Source organism: Oxyura jamaicensis, chromosome 15, assembly GCF_011077185.1.
Source record: "Oxyura jamaicensis isolate SHBP4307 breed ruddy duck chromosome 15, BPBGC_Ojam_1.0, whole genome shotgun sequence".
Taxonomy (NCBI): domain Eukaryota; kingdom Metazoa; phylum Chordata; class Aves; order Anseriformes; family Anatidae; genus Oxyura; species Oxyura jamaicensis.
The window spans coordinates 2,680,508-2,701,937 of NC_048907.1; the positions used below are offsets into that span (position 1 = coordinate 2,680,508).

The 21,430-nt window shown below is 52.9% G+C and overlaps 2 protein-coding genes and 1 long non-coding RNA gene across 3 annotated transcripts in view; 2 read left to right on the forward strand and 1 right to left on the reverse strand.

Moving 5' to 3' along the window:
- The first annotated feature begins 282 nt into the window (after positions 1-282).
- HPD (4-hydroxyphenylpyruvate dioxygenase) lies at positions 283-5,081 on the forward strand. The gene is made up of 14 exons (XM_035340502.1): positions 283-433; positions 578-604; positions 1,281-1,343; positions 1,900-2,004; positions 2,157-2,199; positions 2,271-2,353; positions 2,506-2,595; positions 2,699-2,802; positions 2,890-2,967; positions 3,113-3,275; positions 3,404-3,475; positions 3,892-4,014; positions 4,130-4,246; positions 4,412-5,081. Exons 1-14 carry the CDS (start codon positions 431-433, stop codon positions 4,520-4,522), a joined length of 1,182 nt encoding a protein of 393 aa, XP_035196393.1. The 5' UTR covers positions 283-430; the 3' UTR covers positions 4,523-5,081.
- Positions 5,082-7,668: 2,587 nt separating this feature from the next.
- LOC118174839 lies at positions 7,669-7,947 on the forward strand. Its single transcript, XR_004754784.1, has 2 exons — positions 7,669-7,797; positions 7,836-7,947. It is a non-coding gene; the product is annotated as an uncharacterized LOC118174839 (long non-coding RNA).
- A 2,751-nt stretch (positions 7,948-10,698) lies between these two features.
- Positions 10,699-21,430, reverse strand: part of SETD1B (SET domain containing 1B, histone lysine methyltransferase) — a 41,397-nt gene continuing 30,665 nt past the window's right edge. The window contains 11 exon segments of the mRNA XM_035340504.1: positions 10,699-10,981; positions 11,727-11,864; positions 12,258-12,377; positions 13,098-13,229; positions 13,517-13,683; positions 14,857-15,445; positions 15,447-16,414; positions 18,008-18,475; positions 18,915-19,050; positions 19,315-19,532; positions 20,713-20,800. Of these exon segments, the coding sequence (XP_035196395.1) occupies positions 10,808-10,981; positions 11,727-11,864; positions 12,258-12,377; positions 13,098-13,229; positions 13,517-13,683; positions 14,857-15,445; positions 15,447-16,414; positions 18,008-18,475; positions 18,915-19,050; positions 19,315-19,532; positions 20,713-20,800 (3,198 nt within the window). The 3' untranslated portion in view covers positions 10,699-10,807.

Genomic DNA, 21,430 nt, shown 5'->3' on the forward strand with positions numbered 1-21,430 from the left:
GGTGATGCGGTGGTGGCCGTGCCATAGGTGACACCACGATGCCATGGCAGGGAGGTGACCGGGTCCCCACTGCCGTCCCCACCGGGTGTGCAGCAGCAGCGGGTGGCACGGTGCCACCACCCACCAGCCATGGACAGGCTCCTCGTGTCCCCACTCCTGCCAGCCCTGCAGCACCACCATCACCGTGCCTGAAGAAGCCACTGAGTGTCCCCTGCCCCATGCATGCACCCACGTCACCCTGGCTTGGCTGCAGCAGGGAGGTCACCAGGCGCAGGAGGGGACCCGTGGGACCCGTGGGGCCAGCAGGACACACCAGAACGGGGCAGTGCCCGGGGTGGAGCCGAGGAGGAGCCGTCCCTCGCCCCGCTATATCAGCCCCGCGTGCGGCATCGCGCTCTCTTCGCCGCTGTCAAGTCACCAGGTCGCAGCAATGGTGAGGGTCGGGGCCAGAGACCAAATTGCTCAGTTTTGGGGAAATTTTGCCACTTTTTCCCCACTGCTCAACGCTGGGCTTTGGAGGGAAGGCACTGGGGGAGCTGTGCTCCGCTAACCTGCCCCTCTCCGGTTCTCTTTCCAGACGACTTACACGGACAAGGGAGAAAAGGTAGGTGCTGGCCCGTGGTGCTCCGGGGGCACGGCTGACTGTGCGTCCCCTCATGCTCGCTTCGGCCATGTGGCCTCTGCCTGCTTGGGCTGCAGGGGACGGCTCCTGCTGCTCGTCACGCTCGGCCACGGCACTTCCACATTTCTGTCTCGGTGCAACGGGATGCAATGGGCATCGGCGGCACAGCCCGAAGCCTCGGCACAGTCCCCCTTTCCTGCCCTGTTTTGCTCCCAGTGCTGTGCCTGGCAGGGATGACACAGAGCAAAGGGGCTCGCTGCGCTCTGCCCCGCTTGGGTAAATCGTTAACGCAGCGAGGTTAACGAGGCTGCCTGGCAGAAGCTGCAGGGCTGTGGGTTTTGTCGGCCCGTGGGCTCCCCGACATCTCCAGATATTCTTTTCCCAGCTCTCTCCTCCCGTTCCTCCCTGCTTTTCCTTGCCCCAGCCTGCCTGCCTTGTACTGGTGCTTCGCAAGCCCACGCTACCAGGAACTGCACCTGCAGGAACTGCATTTGTAGGAATTGTGTTTGTGGGAACTGCATTTGTAGGAACTGCGCGTGCAGGATCCGTACCCGCGGTGCCGCAGCCGCTGCCCTCCCAGCCTGGGCGAGGAGCAGCGCCGTGGCACGGCGAGGATAACCCCAGCAGCGCCAGGACAAACTTTTCCCCTTCCCTTTAGCCCCTGCGAGGCCGCTTCATCCACTTCCACTCCATCACCTTCTGGGTGGGGAATGCCAAGCAGGTAGGAGCCTGCGGCCGGCCGCACGTCTGGGCAGGGGCGGTGGCGGTGGCGGTGGCCGTGCCGGGGACGATGCGGCCGCTGTGGCCATTGGCTGCCGGGGGGGTGGCTGGTGGCCCCTGGCACTGTCCCTGCACCCGGTCCTGGCTCCGGGCCACGGCCTTGGGGCCCTTGCGCAAGGCGAGGGGCGGTGGCTGGGGGTGTGCACGGGACAGGCCCCCAACATGCAGATGAAAAGCGAAATCGTTGCAGCCCCACCGCACGCCCCTCCGCCTCCCTGCCTGGCCCTGGCACCGGAGGGCTCTCCAGGCAGCGCTCGCCATGGAGTTTTGGGGTTCTTTGCGCCGCTTTCTTGTCCCTGCTTGCTCCTCCTGGGCTGCTTGAGGAGCGTGCCTGCGGGCGAGGGGCTCGTTTTGCAGGCAGGGGCAGAGCGGGGCGGCGACAGACTCAGCCCCGTGCTGCTGGAAGCAGCAAACACCCCGCGTGCACACCCACACACACACACACGTGCACACATGGCCCTTGCACGCACCGTGGTTTACCCGCGCTGCCGTGGCAGGCTGCCTCGTATTACTGCAACAAGCTGGGCTTCGAGGAGCTGGCGTACCGGGGGCTGGAGACAGGCAGCCGGGAGGTGGTGTCGCACGTCATCAAGCAGGACAAGGTACGGTGACAAAGCCCTGGTGGCAGTGCCACTGCCGAGGCGCCCCGCGGTGACGGGGAGATGCTGGATGCGTGCTGACGCTGCCCAAAGGCGTGCATCCGTGGCACACATCCCATCACCGACCCCGAGCCCGTTGTCCTCTTCCTCTCCAGATCGTGTTCGTTCTCTCGTCCGCGCTCAACCCGGGGAATGAGGGTAGGTTTCGGGGGGCTGGCAGGGCCGGGCGGCATGCAGCATCTCCGCTCACGCCCGCCGGCTGCCGGCAGAGATGGGCGAGCACCTGGTGAAGCACGGGGACGGGGTGAAGGACATAGCCTTCGAAGTGGAGGACTGCGACTTCATTGTGCAGGTAGGCAGTGCCCGCATGATGCAGCGGGGGCCCCGGAACGGTGAGTTTTGGAGGGGGAAAGGAGCGGCATTGAGCAGGGGTGGAGGGTCCTGGGGCTGCGTCCCCCCAGGTTCTGGGCGCTGCGGCAGGACGGGCGCTCTCCCCCTGCCCAGAAAGCCAAGGAGCGCGGAGCCGTGGTGGTGAAGGAGCCCTGGGTGGAGGAGGACAAGTTCGGGAAGGTGAAGTTCGCTGTCATCCAGACGGTGAGTGGCGGGGGGTGGCAGTGCTTGCCCCCCCCATCCGCAGTGGGGTCTGCGCACCACGAGGCGCAGGGCGGGCACGGAGCCGCTTCTCTCCCCGCTGCAGTACGGCGACACCACCCACACCTTGATAGAGAAGCTCAACTACAAGGGGCTCTTCTTGCCTGGGTACCATGCGCCCCTCTTCAAGGACCCCCTGCTGCCCAGGCTGTGAGTAGCTCGGGGTCCCAGCACCTCCTTGCAGCCCCCAGGGCCCCCCAGCCCTGCTGAGTGCTGCCCTTGTTCCCCTCCCCGCAGGCCGAGCGCCAAACTGAGCTTCGTGGACCACGTGGTGGGCAACCAGCCCGACCTCCAGATGGTCCCAGTGGCAGACTGGTAAGAGCGGGGAGGGCTGGGAGGAGGTAGCACCACTCCGCTGGCCTCACTGATGTTCACGGCTGGGGGCAATTAACCCAGAGCAGAGGTTCGTTAGTGCGGGGATAGAGCTAGGGGCTTCCATGTGCCCCCTGTGGCCCGGCAGGTACCAGAAGAACCTCCTCTTCCACCGCTTCTGGTCAGTGGACGACAAGCAGCTGCACACCGAGTTCAGCGCCCTGCGCTCCATCGTGGTCACCAACTACGAGGAGACCATTAAGATGCCCATCAACGAGCCAGCGTTTGGCAAGAAGAAATCCCAGATTCAGGTGAGCACGAGTTGATGGGTCACCAGCAGGGCTTTGGAAAAGAAAAGGGACAGAACCAACGGGGCAGTGACTCGCTGGTCGTGTGCTGTAGCCACGGCACCGCCAGCACAGTGAGATTTTCCCCGCAGGAATACATCGACTACTACGGAGGGGCCGGAGTCCAGCACATCGCGCTGAACACCTCCGACATCATCTCGGCGGTGAGTGGCACCACGGCAGCTCTGCCCCATGCCTGGGCACACTCGGGGCTGTGTCAGGGGGCACAGGTGGACAATGGCACCTGGGGTGGGTGCTGAAGACGTGGGTTTTGTGCCATGGTTGTAATCACCCAGCATTAATGGAGCAGGTCATGGTGCTGGGCTGGGCCACCACAGCGCGTGGGCCTCCTGCCCCTCGCTCCTCTGCAGGCCATAGAGCCTCTGGAGGCATCAGGGGCATCCTTGCACGGTGGCCAACCCCACACTGCTTGGAGAGAGCACCTGGGACCCAAAGGGAGAGGGTGGGACATGGTCAATGCTCCGTTTGGGGCCAAAGCCATGGGAAAATGTCAACCTTCCTCCCGCCACCACCTGTCCCCACGCACCTGCCCCATGCTCAGCTCTCCCCCACCCTGCAGATCACCAACCTGAAGCAGCGCGGCATGCAGTTCATGGATGTGCCGTCCAGCTACTACCAGCTGCTGCGGGAGAGGCTGAAGGCTGCCAAGATCAAAGTGAAGGAGAACATCGACAAGCTGGAGGTGGGCCGCAGCTGGGCCAGGTCCCCACGGCGTCTGGCAGGGCCGAGGGCCACGTGGAGGCACCTCCGTGCTCCTCGGCGGGTCTCGGGGTTATCTTCCTTTTGCATTTCTCCAGGAACTGAAAATCCTGGTGGACTTCGATGAGAAAGGCTACCTGCTCCAGATCTTCACCAAACCAGTTCAAGACAGGCCCACGGTCTTTCTGGAGGTCATCCAGCGGCACAACCACCAGGTAGGCCGGAGGATTTCACTGCTAAAAGCCATAAAGCTGGCCTTGGTGGCGAGTGACAGCCTGGGGGCCTCAGCGGGGCCTTGTGCCATCATGCAGCCAGCTCTGGTGGTGCTGGGACCTCGTGGAGCTCAGCACCACGTCCAGGTAACGCTGTCCTCCCCGCAGGGCTTCGGCGCCGGGAACTTCAAGTCTCTGTTCGAAGCGATAGAAATCGACCAGGACGCGCGAGGCAACCTGACGGTCCTGAGCCCCAACGGGGACAGCGAGCGCATGTAGCGGCAGAGCGCACCCAGCCTCCGTTGCCGGCCCCTAACGAGCTGATTCCCTAACGAGCTGATTCACAAACGAAACGGGACCGGGCCGATGCTTGGGTAAAGAGCCTGGGGAAGTCGCTGCCAAGCTGGCGACGTGCAAGGACTGATCCTGACCCAGCCCAGGGGTGCCCTCGGGAGAGGGGATGTGGGAAATGGAGACAGCATTTCACGAACCAGCCTAACCCCATCCAAGCCCCCCCCAATTCCTGACACAGGGCACGTGCCCAAGGCATGAAGCTCCAGAGGAAGACACAGGAAACAACTGGAGCACTTATACCCCGTCTATGTGAAGTTTTCCATTGATTTTAGCTATGCAGGAAGCTGAGAGAGGAAAGCATTCAGGGACTTGCCTCTCTGCGTGTCTCTTTTTAATTATTACTCCTTGCGGCGTTTGTGGCGATTGCCTGGCTCGGTCCTGGCTGCAGGTGAGGACTCCCCTCGGGGCATTGCCCTGGGCACTGTCACAGTCCTTTGCAAGGGGGCTTTCCCCACTGGCACAATAAAATCCATTTCTGTCACAGCGTGAGTGCCTGGTAAAGTCCATGCTGGAGGCCCCGTGCCCGCCGTGGCTGTGGGGCATCCGGGAGGAGCCGAGGCTCCCTCAGTGCCACCCAGGAACCGGTGTCCCGCAGCAGGGCCAACACCAACCAACCCAGCCTGCCTCGCTAATAAAGTATCTGCAGATCCCAGCTCCCACACAGATAAGAAAAAAAGGTGCAAACGACCTCAAATGCTCCCTGAGGACCTGCAGACCTCAGGATGTACCAGCCAAAGAACACTGCAGGCTACCTGGTGGCCCCGGGTCCCCCTGCTGTCACACACCTGCCCCCCAAATCCAGCTCCCGTTGCTGCTCCTTGTGTTTCCCAGTGTGGAAGCTGCTCAAACCCTGAGCCAAGCCCCCAGCTGATGCTGGGCTCCCGGGACATGATGTGAGCCCATCCACAGCCCCAGTCCCTGTCCGACCTGGCCACCCCCAGGCTGAGCCCTGCCAGCAGCAGCCCTGTGCTGGGGAGGACCGAGCAAGGAGAAGGCACCAGCAACCAAGGCGCTCTCCTGCCTGTTCATTTTCCTCCTCTATCAGCTGCTGCATTCATCCCTGCCCTGCGTACCTCCTCCTCCAAAACTCAGAGAAGCCACGGTGCTGCTGCACCTCTCTTGGTAGGCTAAGGGCTTTCACCTCCACAGAGTAAAGCAAAGCATAAATAATAATAAAAAAAAGAGTATGAAGCCAGAAAAACTGTCATGGTCAGAGTGCCCTGGGACACCCAGCACAGTGAAGAACTTATTAAAGGTGAGATCCATCTGCCTCGGGCAGTGCTCTGCCCGCGGTGCGGCTGCTCCGGTACAGACACGTGCTGGGGCTTCCCCCTGTGGCTGTGTCCAGCACGGAGCTGGCAGGATAACTGGATAATTTCAGCAGTAACCTTAACTTCCCGCAGGTTCAGAGCCCCGACCTGCTCGCATTGCTTCCACACGATAGCTGTACAACATTGCTTAAAGCCCCTGCCTGGACACGGGATGAGTATTTGCAGCTCTGGTGGTTCCCAGCACGGGTCCGAGAGCAAAAAGCTGCCCCGGCTACACATCAAGCACAACATAATGTTTCTGTAAGAAAAGTCAGTATATTTATGGTTTGCTTTATAAAAGTTACTATAATACAATGGTACATAGTATTCAATTCACAAAAATATGAACAAATATATACAGCATGACACATCCACAACAAAAACACTTTCTCCAAAACAAGATACATACTGTGACAGATTCTATATGCACAAAACATCCCTAAATTTATAAATTTGCTTAACAAAAGAAAAAGCAGAAATCCTAAATCTTCAAAGCAGATTTTTTTTTTTTTTAAAGGAACTTTAAAAAAAAAAATTCATTTATTGCAAACCATTTCACCTGCCTCCTTTTAAAGGAAGCCCTTGATTTTCACACCGTGAATTAAAACAACCTGTTTAAGGAACCAGAAAACTGCAGGATTGGAGCCGGGTGTTCTTCCCTTTTGCTTTTAAAACTGCCCGTTTGAGTGTCCGTTCCCGAGGGTTTCTTTTCACTTGGACAAATACTACAGTGGCAATTAAGGAGGAAACTCATAGAAACAAAACAAATATTAAAATGAAAACAAAAAAATCCAGTTGCAAACTCGCTTAAATACATTTTAGGCTGTCTATTAGACTGTACACATTTCCTCGCTTGAAATAAATAGATTTTGCACATTAGGTTTCAGAATGGGGGTGAGGGGGGCAAAGAAGAAGCCTTGACTTGGCAATTTTTTGTCTTCAGTTTCTTAATGCTGCTAATTCCATCTATTTATTTGACAAAAAAAAAAAAAACATTTATACAGAATTTACATTATACAAAGCTTGACACAAGCTGTAAATGCCACCAGCTCCTTTGCTATACTCAGTCCTTCTTCCTCCCCTTCTCAACAAGAATTAGAGCTGGAATCTGTTTAAAAAGAACTCCAAATTACAATAGTCACTTTTAATAAATTATTTACATGCTCTTGAAGTACAAAGAAATCAGCAAAAAAATTTCAACATGTTTCTACAAGAAACAGTGTTTGAAGAGAAGATTCTTGAGTTTGCCTATGTACAGAAGATGCATTTTTTTTATATACTTCAAAATCCTTTTTTCCTTAAATTTTTATTTTATACAGAAATGCACTGAAATGATCCCTGAAAAAGGTCACAAAAACCGGAACTGAAACTACTGTGTACTTTGTTGGAGTTTAAAAATGTTTTGTTTTGTTTTCCTTGTAGAAATAAGCTGCTCTATACAATATAAATATCTGCGGGAGGAGCCCCTGCCCCGCCACCCCCCATGGCTACAGGGCGCTTTGGGGGCGACCGAAGGACGCGGGGCAGTGAGGGCGAGGGCAGGTGGGGTTTGCAAGCAGAGCACACCTCCTAGGAACGCCAGCTGCGGCGGGATTCGCACGCCGACCTGGAGCCAGCTCGCTCACCTGGGGGCACCAGGGGCTGGAGGGACACCTCCCAAGCTTCTGCACTGCTCTCCGCGATCGTTCCACCCAGCAGAGCCACCCAAGTGAGCTGCAATTTTGCGGGGAGCACAGTCAACGTCTCTCTCTGTTTTAGGGTTCGATTTAAGTGAAAACAAATTTAGGACAGCGAACAGAACGACTCCGGCACACCTCTCTGTCAAGCAGCACAAGCCAAAGCACCTGGGGGTGTGGAAGGAGGCTCCACGGGGCTGCCTTCCCAAACCACGTCCGCGGCTGCAGGGCTCCCTGGCCCCAAAGGGACAGGGCAGCCACAGGATGCCTCGATCAGACCTAAACCCCACCATAAAATCGTGGGGACAGGGCTGCTCTGACCAGCTGCACAGGGAGGGCTCTGCAAAGCCAAGAACTAAGGGGAGAAAAAAAAAGCGAAGCCTCGCTTTGAGGACTAACGTGGGTTTTCAGAAGTGCTAGCAAACAGCTCCGCTTCCTCCTGGGGGCTCCCTGGAGCTCAGCTCTTCCAAAAGCTCACATTATCCACCTGGAAAACTGCAGAGGGATGGTTACAGGGTTACAGGTGGTTTCAGGAGCCCCCCAGCGATTTCAGTGCTCGAGGCCTTCGGCACCCAAATCCCTGCGGTGCTCCTGCAAACAGCGCGAAGGAACCCGAGCCACGGGCCTCGTCCCCCAGGACCTTGCTCTGCCTCCCCACCTCTCCTCAACAACCTGCCGGGGCTGACCCCATCCGGAGCACACCGAGATGCTGGGAGGTACAGAATCACCAGCAGGTACTTAGGGGTTGAGCAAAGCTGGGGTTTCCCCCCCCCCAGAACCAGTTCATGCCCTGGTTTGATGGGCCAGCGAGGAAGAAGGCCAAGAGCAGGGGCAGGATTGCTACAGGCAGGGGCTTCGGTTCCGAGACACAAAATTTCTGTGCATTTCTAAAGCTTCGAAACAAAAGGCTGAGCTGTAGAGATGCCGACTGGAGCTTCAGCACAAGAGGAACCTCATTTGAAAACAGACAAAGAAAAAGAAACAGAGCAGCTGGTTTAATCCCCAAATTCTCCTGCCACAGCTGTTGTTAGAACCCAAGTTCGACCACCAACTATTTGTGCTTCTCAGAATTTTAAGCTCTGGGTCACGGCTATTCAATTGCCAGAGAGATTTACAAAGAAGAGGGGGGGGAAACCCCAAAGCAAAGGAACCAACGAAAGAAAGCCAGAGATGGGCTCACGGACTGTCCAACCTTCGGGACGATTTCCTTGCCCTCAGACAGAGCCGCAGGCAGAAGGCAGCAGCCTGAATGCTCCTGCCCTGCCGGCCTCTTGTCTGAGGAAGGAATTCAAACACAGAGGCCTAACCCACATCGCAAGCCCCGCTCTGCGGCACAGGCCTGGCAATTCCACGTCACAGTGGCAAAAAAACTTCCAGGAAACTCTTTTGCAACCTCTGATCTCGGAGCTGCGGTCGGAGAGCAATTAGCACTAATTTTAGAAGGCTACAAGAATACAGCTGGCCAATTTGTTCTGCGGGGAGGTTTTTAGTTACGCAGACGATGTTTGCGTTTCACAATTACACTGCCATTTCCCCTATAAGCCAATTAGGGAGGTTCAGCACGACTAATCTCTACTTCTAAAGCAGGAGAAACTCCACGCAAGTTGAAAAACCTGATCCTGTCTATACCCGAACTGTCGTCTAACGTTCCCAGATCACATCCAAATAAGCTTTTCTTTGGTGCTTTGGCCCATTTTTAAATGGAACCCCTCGAAGAACCGCAAACACCACCTCAGCACGTCTACAAGGTCAAAAGAGATTGAAAAACCATCTCGAAACGGGCTTCCTAGTTTGCAGAAGAATTCATTTTCACGCTGCAGATGGGGGAGGATGGGATTGCTATCGCAGCCCGCGCTCGGGGCACTTTCCACCACGTTTGGTCTTACCGAAAGGATGGGACTGCCCCGGGGCAAGTTACTGAGTAACCGGGGGAGGAGAGCAGCAGGTCCGGCTAGCTCCTATCACAGGAGGAATCTTCCCCATTCAAGGACAGGGCAAATACTCCATGTAAAATGCTGGAAGGGCAGGGAAACGCAGACAGAAGTGAGAAAAATTAAGATGAGGAACACATCAGTCCGTTTCCCATCAACAGGAAGAAGATCCTATTAGACTCCTATTAGAAACATGGGCCGTAGTGTATGCTTAGAAGGAGGGTAAGGTTTTACAGCGTAACTGAGGCCGTGTTTCCCACTCAATTTCAGCCTCAGGTTTGTTTTTGAACACTAGACAAACCAATCTACGAGGAACGGGCATCCCAAAAGGCCATACGTGGTGCCAAACGGACTGCACAGCTGTCTCGGCTCGTTACTACTGATTGCGGGACCCCCTGTTTGTCTTGCAGGGGTGCTGAGGTTTTGATCCCCCAATATACCAGCATGGCAAATGAAAATTAGCGATGAGCCCAAGGCGCTAAGCTCAGGTCTGCGGCTGACCTGGCGTTCCCCTGGGTGTCTGGCTTAGGGGACGTGTTTGGGCTCACCCCTAACAAAAAGGCAGGACAGTTCACCTATAGTCTCGTTGCAGACACGTCTCCACACACACACACACGCACCCAAGCACACGCACACACCCATTCACACTCCCTCAAGCCTCTGGCTTGCTCTGTAACATCAACCTTACATTTATTTACAGCTTACTCTGAGAAATCTGTGCAATTTCAGCCAATCAAGCTCCCAACAAACCCTATATGGCATTTTCAGTCTCTGCTTCACATTTAAACGTTGAATGTCTTTTTCAACCAACAAAACTGATGAGAAAAAGGTAGCAGCATTTATGAAAAGATGAAGGTTTATACCAACAATTAAAAAAAGGTACCATTATCCCATGAAGGAGCCTTAACGTAGGGACTGAACAGAGAGAAGCTAGTGTTTGGATAGACCATGCCACAAAACGGTAGTCACCTTTTTGTGTGCGTGTTGGATCTGAAAAGGAAAGAGCACCTGAAACATGAACAGTCCTCGTAAGCATGTGCGCTTTTTGCTTTCGTTCGTGATCCTGGCAGAAGTGCGAACCTTGCTTGGTTTTCTCTTCTCTTTTTTCCTTTTTTAATATATATTTTTTTTCCTTTTTAATTTTTTTCTTCCTTTTTTTCCTGATTTTTTTCCTCATTTTTTTTCTTTTTTTTTTCTTTTTTATCTTTTTTTTTTTTTGGCAAAGTGCAACCACACCTGGTTACCACAGTTTTGACATGGCCGAAGGTGCAAGTGTGACGAGAAACCTCGAGTTCAGTTCAGGGTTCCCCTGCAGTTCTCAGAGCCACATAGACATGGGATTTTTACATCCTCGATCGGAAACTTGTAGTCATAGGTAATTTCCTCGTTCACATTGATGTGCTGTTTGGAGTAGATGACGATCTTCTTTTGAGACTCCACTGTGATCACTTTAGCATAACAATTTGGCTGCAAGGGTGACAGAACAGGTAATGATTTAGGCTCCTGATGGCCAGGGCTTCCCAGCCTCCACACAATTAACGAAACTCAAATAGAGTGGGGCACTCACTTTCCTCGACAGTCTCAGCCAAGCTTCCAGAGCCTAGACCCAGGAAACCCAGCAGAAAGCTGAGAGAAGGAGGCATGAAGCCAGAAACCAGAGGAGCTGTCCTTGTGCTCCTCCAAAACAGACACATTCTGGTCATTCGCAGTGCACGGGAGCCCTCGTGGTGCTCCACTACGTTAGTCACTGGTTAAGAGCAGCTCAACTAATGCTCGGTAACGTGGTCAGACATCCAAGCCCTTGAATGTAGGCTGCAGCACAGAACAGACAGGAAAGCAGCTTCTCTGCTTACCCAGACACTGTTCCCATGCAGACACTAGAAGAAGACTGTTCCCACAGCAGCAGAACTGCTAAGGTTGTTGTTTTAAGGAAATACTTATCAGCTGTGGTTGAACAGCACCCATCAGGGTCCTACAATACGGTCGGGAGGATTCTGAGTACGCTGTCTTGCTGCATGTTTCATTTCTCAGGTCTCTCATCTCTTCCTTAAGCTAGTTTAGACTCAGCTTTGATCTGCTGCAGCTCATTAAGTTAATCATAACCCCGTGACCCCTTGCTGCTTCTCAATGTGTTCCTGATCAGAGCTAGCGAGGACTCGGTGGGTTTATCAGCATGGCAGAGTACAATTATATGCAAAAGACTGATACTTACATTGCAGCTGTGATTAATAAACCTGGCGAAGTTTCCACATTTCGTGGCGTCGATGATTGTGTCGTGGTCAACTCTGAACATGTAACTGCTTCCAATGCCTTCGTCCTCGTATCGCTTTTCACGCATGTCAGCAATGACCTGCAGAAAACCCCACACGCACTGTCAGAACGGGCTGCAGCGATCTGTGAGCGGAGACCTACCCAGGGCTCACGTAACCTGTGCTTGTGCCACTCCAAGGATACACAGTCCCAAACACCCCAAGGATACACGGTCCCAAACACCCCAACAGAATAGACTTAACCGAAACCACAGGAGTTCAGGATGGGCTTCAGGAGAGCTTACTTCCTAAGGATTTGAGCTCTGAGTTTCTGGGTTGTTGAAAATCCCACCCGTTCCTCCAAGCCACGTGCCAGCCTCTGCCTAGCTCACATAGCTAACGCCTTGCAGCAGGGACGCCAGCCCCAGCTGCCACACTCAATCACTTCTCCCAGGGCTGCTTTTTGCTCACATTTCACCCTCGGTCCAGCTTACCTGCCTGATGTTCTGACCCACGTACTCAATCACCATCTCATCAGCTGCGATGGGCTCCATTGCAAAAAGGCCCCAGTCGTGGATGTGGCTCTTGCAGAATTTTAGCTTTTTCTTCCGGAACTGCATGAAGAAAACACCCCAAAACCCCAACCCTGAATTACCACGGCACCAAAAGGCTGTCCCTGGGTCAGGCAGCACGCTCCAACACACGAGCAGTGCTGGGGTGCTTCAACCTGATTCGGTTTCCTTCTGTCTTTTGGTAGCAGGAGGGCAGCACAGGGGACACAGGAGGTCCCACAGAGTTGTAATACTTGGGTTTTTATACCACTGACCACACACTCCTTGGGAGAACGGACCCATTAGGGCCATCAGTCTCTGTTCTGCACAGCCCTGATGGTTCAGCCTCGGGCTGAAGAAGCTCGTGTGCTTGCAGCCTTTTATCAAGCGGCTCATGCCTCTTCTCACAGGGGAGCACACTGGAGCAGAGTGTCCAGTTTTCCCCGTAATTGCTCTGTTCCTATTTTTAGGTGAAATAGGACGCAGAAATCTCCAGGTTGGTTTATATGGAAGCACAGAGGAGCTGGGTACCCCAGAGAGGTTGGTGTTGGGTGACCCTCCCAGAACACCTCTTCCTCTCACTGCAGCTGCTCTGACTGCAGGGCCCAGCTCCCCACCTCCGACCTGCTCTGTAGAGACTTCTTCCAAGCAGCAAGGCAACACCTTAATTCTGGGCCCCACTCAGCCCTCTGACACACACAAAGGTGCCCAGCACTGAGATCTGTGGCCATCCCTGCCTGGCCTCAGCCAGCCCCTGCCCAGCCGCCCCACGGGGTGACCTACCTTGAGCTGGTTGAACTTGAGCAGGTCGCTGTCACAGCTCCCGGTGAAGGAGGAGAGGAGCCTGCGCTGCTCTGACCGTCTCTCGGAGCCAGCCCGGGTGGAAGCGTGAGGTTGAGCAGGGATGCTCATGCCCTGAGGACAAACGGGTGATCAAAGCTGACCCAACGTGCCTGGCACCCTGCAGCCTCCCCACGAGCAATCCCTTGTGCTACAAGGCATCACCACAGAGCACACGGCCTCCCGAAACATCCCACTTCGAGCACCCCCACCGCCCCTGCACCACCCAAATGGCCACCTCAACACAGGCGTAGCTACGGCTCCGCCTTGCCAAAAGGTAGGGAGCAGCCACCAGGGGGGTGATGCTGCACAAAGCCAACCCCTGCTGGCACCCTGGTGGTCAGCCGAGGACGTTTCCTCACCTGCGTGTCCGCTGGAGGCTCCTCTGCAAAAGCTCGGCTATTGTTGAGGTATTTCAGTTTGTCCTTCTTATCAATTTTGTAATAGCCTTCGCTTCGTGCGCAGCCCGTCACGTGCTCCCGCATGCCATCGTCACGCTTCTTTTTCTTGGGGGTAGAAAAGCTGGTAGGTGGGAAGAAGTTAAGGAGCAACACGGCTACCGGGGGACGCCAGCCCAAACCTCTGAGGCTACGTGGAGCTAACACCAAGAGCTTGGAAAATGAGGAAGGGTTTTTTGGGGGGGTGGGAGGGGGGAAGTGGCTGCAAAAAAACAACAGTGCTATTAAAAAAATGTTTGCAGGAAAACCCAGCGTGGTATTTCCTTCTTAGCTGCGTGCTTTGGGAAACTTTTGTTCTCCCTCCTGGAACTCCCCGCAGCCACCCCAAGCCCTGGGGACCCCGCGCTGACCTGGCAGCAGTCCTGTCCCTTGGCACCCTGCCTCGGGCGAGGTGCAGCACGGATGGGCCGGAGACGCTCCTCAGCCCACCGGGTGGGACACGCTGCTCTCACCGGGCTCGGGAGATCCGCTCCTGCACACCTGGTGGGACGGGGAAGACCCCGCGCAGATGTTTCAAACCCCCCTGACCTGATCCACCACGAAAAACCACAACGGTTTTAAGCGGCTTTGGCTGGTTTGGTTTTGCTTTTGGAAAAGGTTTTTTTTTAAAAAAAAAGCAGGATCTTGCAGGGAGTCAGGGATGAAATATTGCAACCCCAGGCATCTCCAGCAATACACGAGGTGCTGCACGTGCTCCCTGATGACCGTGTCCTGCTGCAGCGCAGAGCAGGACGTTCTCCCATCCAGCCCGGGGCTGTGCCTGCCCTGCATGCTAGGAGCCAGCCTTTTCTGCTTATTAGTATTTTGGGCTCGAAGCAAGTTAAAGCTGCTAGCACCGCTACCATCATTTTGGGCACAGATGGCAGGATTATTTTTACAGCAAGTGTCAGCCCCAAGTTAAAGTCCTCTCCGTACAGACTAGAACTCGCTGGGTTTAGTAATTAGTTTAGCAAGCCGGAAAAAAAAAATAGTGGTTTAAATGAAGACAAACCAGCAAGGAATTCTCCCCTGAAGAGGTGCTCAGAGACCTTCCCTGCAGTTCTAGGTGGAAAATGCAGCCAGAACAGCCACTTTTGTATTGCAGCTTCAGGGATTAGGCCTAAAACTGCCTGCTGACATAAGCACTTGCTACTCCACTAAGCAGATCTGCCACATAACTTTGTTGCATTCCAAGTCCCACCACCCAACGCCCATCGAGTCCGTGCAACACATGGTGCGTGACGCAGAGCCACTGAAAAGGATATAAGGATGGAATACCCACAGGGTGTCGTTAAGCCAGTCCATACCATTGTCCTGCTGTAACAAGCGGTCATATGTGATACACATGAATTTGATATCTTCCTCGTCTATGCCTCCGTTCCAAATGTCATACAAAATGGTCATCTCCTCAAACTCGGAGCGTGGCCTGAACTGAGGCCGGGGTGGGGAATACTCAGGGGAAGGAATCACCGGCAGGTCCTCAGGTGACTTCTTCTGCCTTCGCCACTGTCTTTTAGGCTTCACGTGAGCTTCTTCTTCCTTGAAGTCTTCGTTCCACTGGTTCTCCAGTTCCTTGAACGGCAGTTTCTCTGCGACTGTCTCAGCCGCTATTTTCTCATGGAAGCCGTCATTCCTGAAGTCCAGGGTGACGGCTTCAGGGTCTTTCAGTCCGTAGAAAGCATCGGGATGTGCACTCAGAAGCTCTTTGCTCATAGCACTTTCCACCAGGGCCACTGGGACGGGAGGTGGCTCTATGGTTTTGCCCGAGTACACGTCCAAGGAGAGGACAGAAGGCGGCGACCGTTTTGGTCGACCCGGCCTCCTTTTGGGAAGAACAGAAGGTGGTGGGGGGGGGAGGAAGAATGGAAGCACCAGTGGGTGCTTCTGGCGAGAGTAAAACAGATTTGACTTCTGCCTTGCATTCCTCGATGGGCAGTCTTCCATCTCCAGGCATGCACGGCAGGGCTGCTACGGGTATTGGCTCATCGGGTGGCAAGCCCACGTCTGCGTGGAAATCTGCCTGGGGGGGGCTGGCGAAGGGGATAGGGGAAGGAACACTGTTCATGCTGATCGTAAGGGAAGCACCAAGAGGCTCTTTAAAGGTTTTCTCATCGAGCTCATCCTCTGACGGTTTCTTGCCAGACAGAAGGCAAGGAATGGTAGCACCAGCCTCTGGGAAAGTAGGCGTGAAATTGAAATCTCTCCCAGGAGTCCGAGGAATGCCGCTGTTAATGCCAGGAGATTGGGACGGGTAGGAAAAGGGGCTCCCTGGGACTTGAGGGGAACTGAGGGTCAAGCTGCTTCCTGTAAGGGGAGCATCGCTTCCTGGCGTTGCTGGGACAGTGTCCGTGCTCTGTGATTTTGCAAAGGGGTGCGAAGACTTGGCCAAAATGTCCCGCCCAGGAGTCCTAGGAATCTCCTCTTCCACAGATGTTTTGGTCACCAGTAACTGTTCGGGGAACTTTTCTGGAGGGATTAAAGATTCCTCTTTTCCGGGAGTCGAGGGTAAGGGAAGCGTGGAGGATGGCACCTTGTGGGCTGGAAGCAGAAGAATATCAGTCTCTGGATGCACCACCACCTCCCGCCCCGGCGTGCGAGGCAGCCGGTCATCCTCCTCCGCTGCAGAGGGCAGTTTTGTTTTAACACGAGCTTCTAAGGTGCTGCCATCAGACTTGCTAAAGAAGCTGCTTTTACTGGGCAGAGGTTCTCCAAAGACTCCCATTGGAGCTGAGAGGCAGAGCGTCCCGTCCTCATCTTGAGGTTCAGGCTTTGGACCTTCCTGTACCTCTGGCTCCAGCATGGCAGTGGGTTCAGGCTCTTCCTCTGGAGGGACAGAAAAAAAAAAAGGAAAGAAAAACAAGTCAGGGGTGTTGCTTCCACTTGGTTACTTGCCACTTGCCAGTAAAGGCATGTTTAAGAAGTTGCAATTACAGAACAGCTCAATTCCACGGGGAGGCTTTAAAAACTCCAACGCTTTACATTTTGGAAGCACAGAGTGTGGAGTAATTAGACACTACCACAGACATCCCTAATGGACCATTAAAAAAACGCACTATTAATTTGAGGATTAGCGACTACACAGGCCAGAACGAAGGTTTTCTGCTTTGAAAACCCCTGACCACCTTTTTACAGACATGAAAAGCATTAGTGGCTTGCAGGGTGAGAGCTTTGGAGGACAGCTGTCAGAGCCCCAAGCTATCAGCCCTTCTGATGTGGGAAGGTAAACTAATTGCAGGGCCAAGAAGCACCCTCAGCTCTCCAAGGAGGGGAGCAGCGTAATGCTCTTGAACAACACGTGAAGGAAATGGAAAGCCCTTGTAATGAATGAGGAGACACTCAGATGGTATCAATGAGGCAATTTATATGCTGCTCTCTCTGCAGCAGGCTCATTTGTCTGGAGTTTATTTACCTCCTTAGAGTCAGGGCCAAAAGGAATCAACAGTGAATCTTTTTAGGCAGCTCAAAATAACATTTTCAAGTGGGAGAGCAAAAGGAGGTGGAAACGCCTGGAGAGTTGGAGGGGAAGCATTATCCATCTGTGCTGAGTGAACCAGAGAATCACTGGAGAAAGGTCAGACCCGTGTAACCGCTGCACGGCCAGGCTGGGCAGCACGGGAAAAAATGCTGCAGTTTTCCAGCTCTCCAGGTGCCGAAATACTGCCTAGTCCCCAGAGCAGCAGGACGGGTGTCTGAGGGCTGCTCAAAGCTCACTGTGCTTGATATTGGCACCAGGTTTTTGCTTGTTAATTCCCCGCTTCCTGCTGCAGAATTTGTCGAGCTTTATGCATCCTCCTCCTACTCTAGTCTTCGCTGGTTATATACAGCTCTGTATAGAATCAAGACAATTCCCTTCTTCCAGCAAACCTGGGGATATCATCCATGTTTGCTGAAAGAAGTCATTTTTTACATCAAATGACTAAGTGAAAAGCAAAACAAGAGTACCAGGAACCAGAACTAATTCTAAGACTCCGCTCTCCTGCCCCACACAGCTCTCCAGCCACACCTGCTTTGGTATTAACGCCAACAACAGCCAGTAGTGACTCAGGAAGCGCAGATTCCTGTTCTGTTTAGCAGCCGTGACTTTTCTGTCTTGAGCTTCAGCCACCACACCACCCAGTCAGTCACCCTCGGATGATGACAACTGTTCAGTTCCTGCAGCACACTGACTACACTGGCCCAGGATAAGGCTCTGGATACAATAACCACCGTATTTTTAGTACCAGATGCCTTGTGCGGAACTCCTTACTAGGAAGGGAAGTTCAGCACAGGCCTCTTCCTCTGTACAGATAATCCCTAGCCCAGAGCCAATGCTGGAGGAAGAGAGAACAAGGGAAATACAAAACCATATGTGTTGGAGGCTGTGAGAATCCTGTACTTGGCGATGAGATGTGTGCCAAACCATGTGGAAGACCGTACCTGGCCCACAGATGGGAGACAGTGCGAGTTTTGTCTCCTGGTCTCTTTCCATAACCAAGTGTTTGAGTGTTTCAGCAGCAATAGATGCCTCTGGGACTTCACCACATTCACCTTCTCCTGCCTTGATTTCTTCCATCCCTTCATCCTTTTCTACCAATGCTGGCTCTGCAAGTCCCAAGCCAGTTGCATCCATGTAGTCATCCACAGGATACAGCTCCAAAATGGTCTCCCTCTCATCATCAGGAAGCTCGTGACTGGAAGGTTCATGTTCTGTCTCAGCAACCATGGCTTCTCTGTCTTGATCTTCAGCCACCTCTTCCTCTTCCTCTTCCTCCTCCTCCTCCTCCTCTTCATCATCCTCATCGTCATCTTCATCTGAGTCAGAGCTGGATTCGAATTCAGAGGAGTCCTCGCTTTCATCGGACGATTCCACTTCCGCCTTGGAAGATGAGGGACTCGCTACGTCTTCTACAAAAAGAACAAATTACCATCATTTAACGACTTCAGACAGCAGAACTAATCCGGGCCTTCTACAGGAACAAATATCATCCCCACACCGTAACAGCATCAACAACAGCGTGTGGGCTTGAAGGAATCACCTCGCGGTTTATTTACTTTTGCAGGGCCTGGTAAACCAAGAATTTGGATGCTTGCAGCCACGCAACAAGCAGCTCTGTGAGCAGCAGACCTGGCGCTGCCTGGCGCCCTGCCAGCTGGGTCTCTTGGCAGACTGCCTCTTTAATGGAGTTCTACCGAGATTATTTATACCTGTATAAATTATCCTGTATGAAACCGCCTTTCAGTGCGAGAGGGTGCACAAATAACATCTGGCTTACAAGTAGAGTGCAAAAGGGAGGCCGCACCTGGCCCAAAAGCCACACTCGCTGCTTCCCCTGGAATTGCTTACCCTCCTCGGAGTCCTGCTCTTCCTCTTTTTCACTTGTTTCAACACCTGTCTCCTCCTCCTCATCGTCCTCCTCATCCTCATCGTCCTCTTCATCATCATCTTCATCCTCATCATCCTCTTCGTCATCCTCTTCATCCTCATCCTCCTCTTCCTCCTTTAGAGGAAAGCAAAAATGAGCAGTGTCGGACCCTGAGACCTGGCTGTCACTGCAGTAACCACCAGTGATTCTCAGAGACACTGCTCAGAGAACCTGAAGGGTGAATAATCCCACAGAAATCATTTTAGCACAGACCCAAAGAGGAGCGCACACTTTCTAGGGAAGGTAATGTTGGGATCTGGAATTACCAGGACCCCTTTTAATACAGGCAGCATGCAAAGCTACAATCACCAACCAACAAACCTTTCCAGCTGCTGCTTTCGCTACGCCTCTCTCCTCCTCCTGCTCCTCTTCCTTCTCTGAGGAGGACTCTTCTTCTTTCCCCGATGTCTCGTCTCCCTCTTCCCCCTCGCTGTCAAGCTCCAGCGGCCTTGCTGGTCGCCGCCTCAGCCCCACTGCTTCTGCATCCTTCTTTGACAGGTCAGACGTTGCATCGGAAGCATCTCTGTCCCTCTCTGACTCTGGTGAGGAAAAACAAGAAGGAAATTGTCCTCAAATACTTTCAAGGGAAGGAAAGGGTTGATCACATCATGGAAACTTTTGCTTTGGGAAGATCAAAGTTAGGAGCAATGTGCGCACGTGGTGTGAGAGTCCCCAGGCTCACAGGCACTTAACAATTTCACAGTGCAAGCGAGGGTGAGACTGGGTGCAGGGTGTTAAAAGTCCCAAGGATGGCAAATGCCAAAAGGTAGCCAAAGCTGACAAGCTACAGGGAGAGCAGCAAGGAGACATGGCACCACGGAGATCAGAACAGGTACGCCAACGGGGACCTTGCCAAGGGGTTGTCTTACCCAGCACTGCCCTGATACTGCTTGGAGAAGAGTACTGTGCACAGTGCCACAGCAGAATACTTGATTCATGCTGGGAATCTCCCTGTACTGCCTCCCTAAGCAGGGACACACTGCGGGATACGAATGCTTTAACAAACTCTGGGTTTGCTTTACTTCTTGAAGAACCGATGGATTTGTGTTATGAGAAAGATGCTTGGTTAACCTTGGTTCTTATGTTTTTTACGCTTAATGATTTAATGCCTTTCCTCCTCTTTTTTAAACAAAACCCTGCTTCTGTACTTAGCCTTGAAACCAGTTGTTAGTCTGAAGCAGGCTTATAGCACAACTAACTCCACTTTTTAATGCAAAATAAAGACATCAAGCTTTGAATACTCTTATCTCTACTCTTCCCTGTTTCCAGGGAGGGGGGGGGGGAGTTAAAATATTTGGAAATAGATTCCTCTGGCAAATAAGTTACTTAAAAATAAATAAATAAGCAGAGCAAACTGTCTCTTACTTGCTTTCTCCCTCAACATACACGGTGAGTTGCACGCATGCCTCCGGAACACAGTCCATGAACTAATCTGAGCTCCCTCTACTGGGTGACCAGCTCTGCATCAGCAAATCTAAAATAGGGTACAAGCGTTCATAAAATGCAGGTCTTAAATTTCCCGCCAGTGAATTTAAGATAACTGAATCCAGAGAAGACATCTCCCAGCTGATTAGAGTTTTATGAGAGGCAGGGTTTTGGCTCAGATCCTTGGTTCTGTGTCTAACTGTAAGCGAGCACACTGCTGTGAAGTTTAAAAGAATTCAGCTCGCATGTGGCTCGCATCTGCTCTTGTGTTTCAAACAAATGTGCTTTGCAAACCTTCATCTTCATCATCAACAGAAGTAGAAGGCCGGATTCTCTTCTGATCTCCTGCTGAGGCAGCTTCAGGTGGCTCCTTTCTTTTCACCTGAACAAAAGACAAAATTAGCATTTCTAAGAGTTTAGAAACAGCAGAAATCAACTTCTTAAATAAACTGCTACTGCCTAACTTTGCCAGTGTGACTTACACCAAGAAGTCAAGGGCCACTTCCCCGGCTCTTGATCCCTTTATTTGCTTGCAAACAGGATTTCACTGTGAATGAAACTCTACCCCTTCAATTTGCATCAAAACACTTCCCACACCAGCATGGTGCATGTCATCAGCAGGTACTCTGAATCTGACAGAATGCTTTTGACAAACGGATGTGTCTGAGTTGTAACAGAACAGAGAGCCTGAGTCTGGGACATCCTAGAGAACCTCAGCGCAAGTTTCATTCTAAATCAAGATGCAGAGTCTCTAGTCCCAGATCTTTACTTGCATCTTTTCTGCACTCAAAACTTCACTTTCAATGAAGGGCTCCATTCTGTCCCCCTCACCCCATCCCCACCCCCTCTTTATTTTATTTTTTCTTTTTAACAAACTTTGTTTTTTTATGCTTCTACTTCTTGCCAGGAAGTGAAAATGCTCAAGTGACCCTACAGTTGCAAGTCCGATTCCATAAACTCACGTGAGGCAGAGAACACTTTAAATTAAAATTTAGGTGTGATTCAGCTGCCA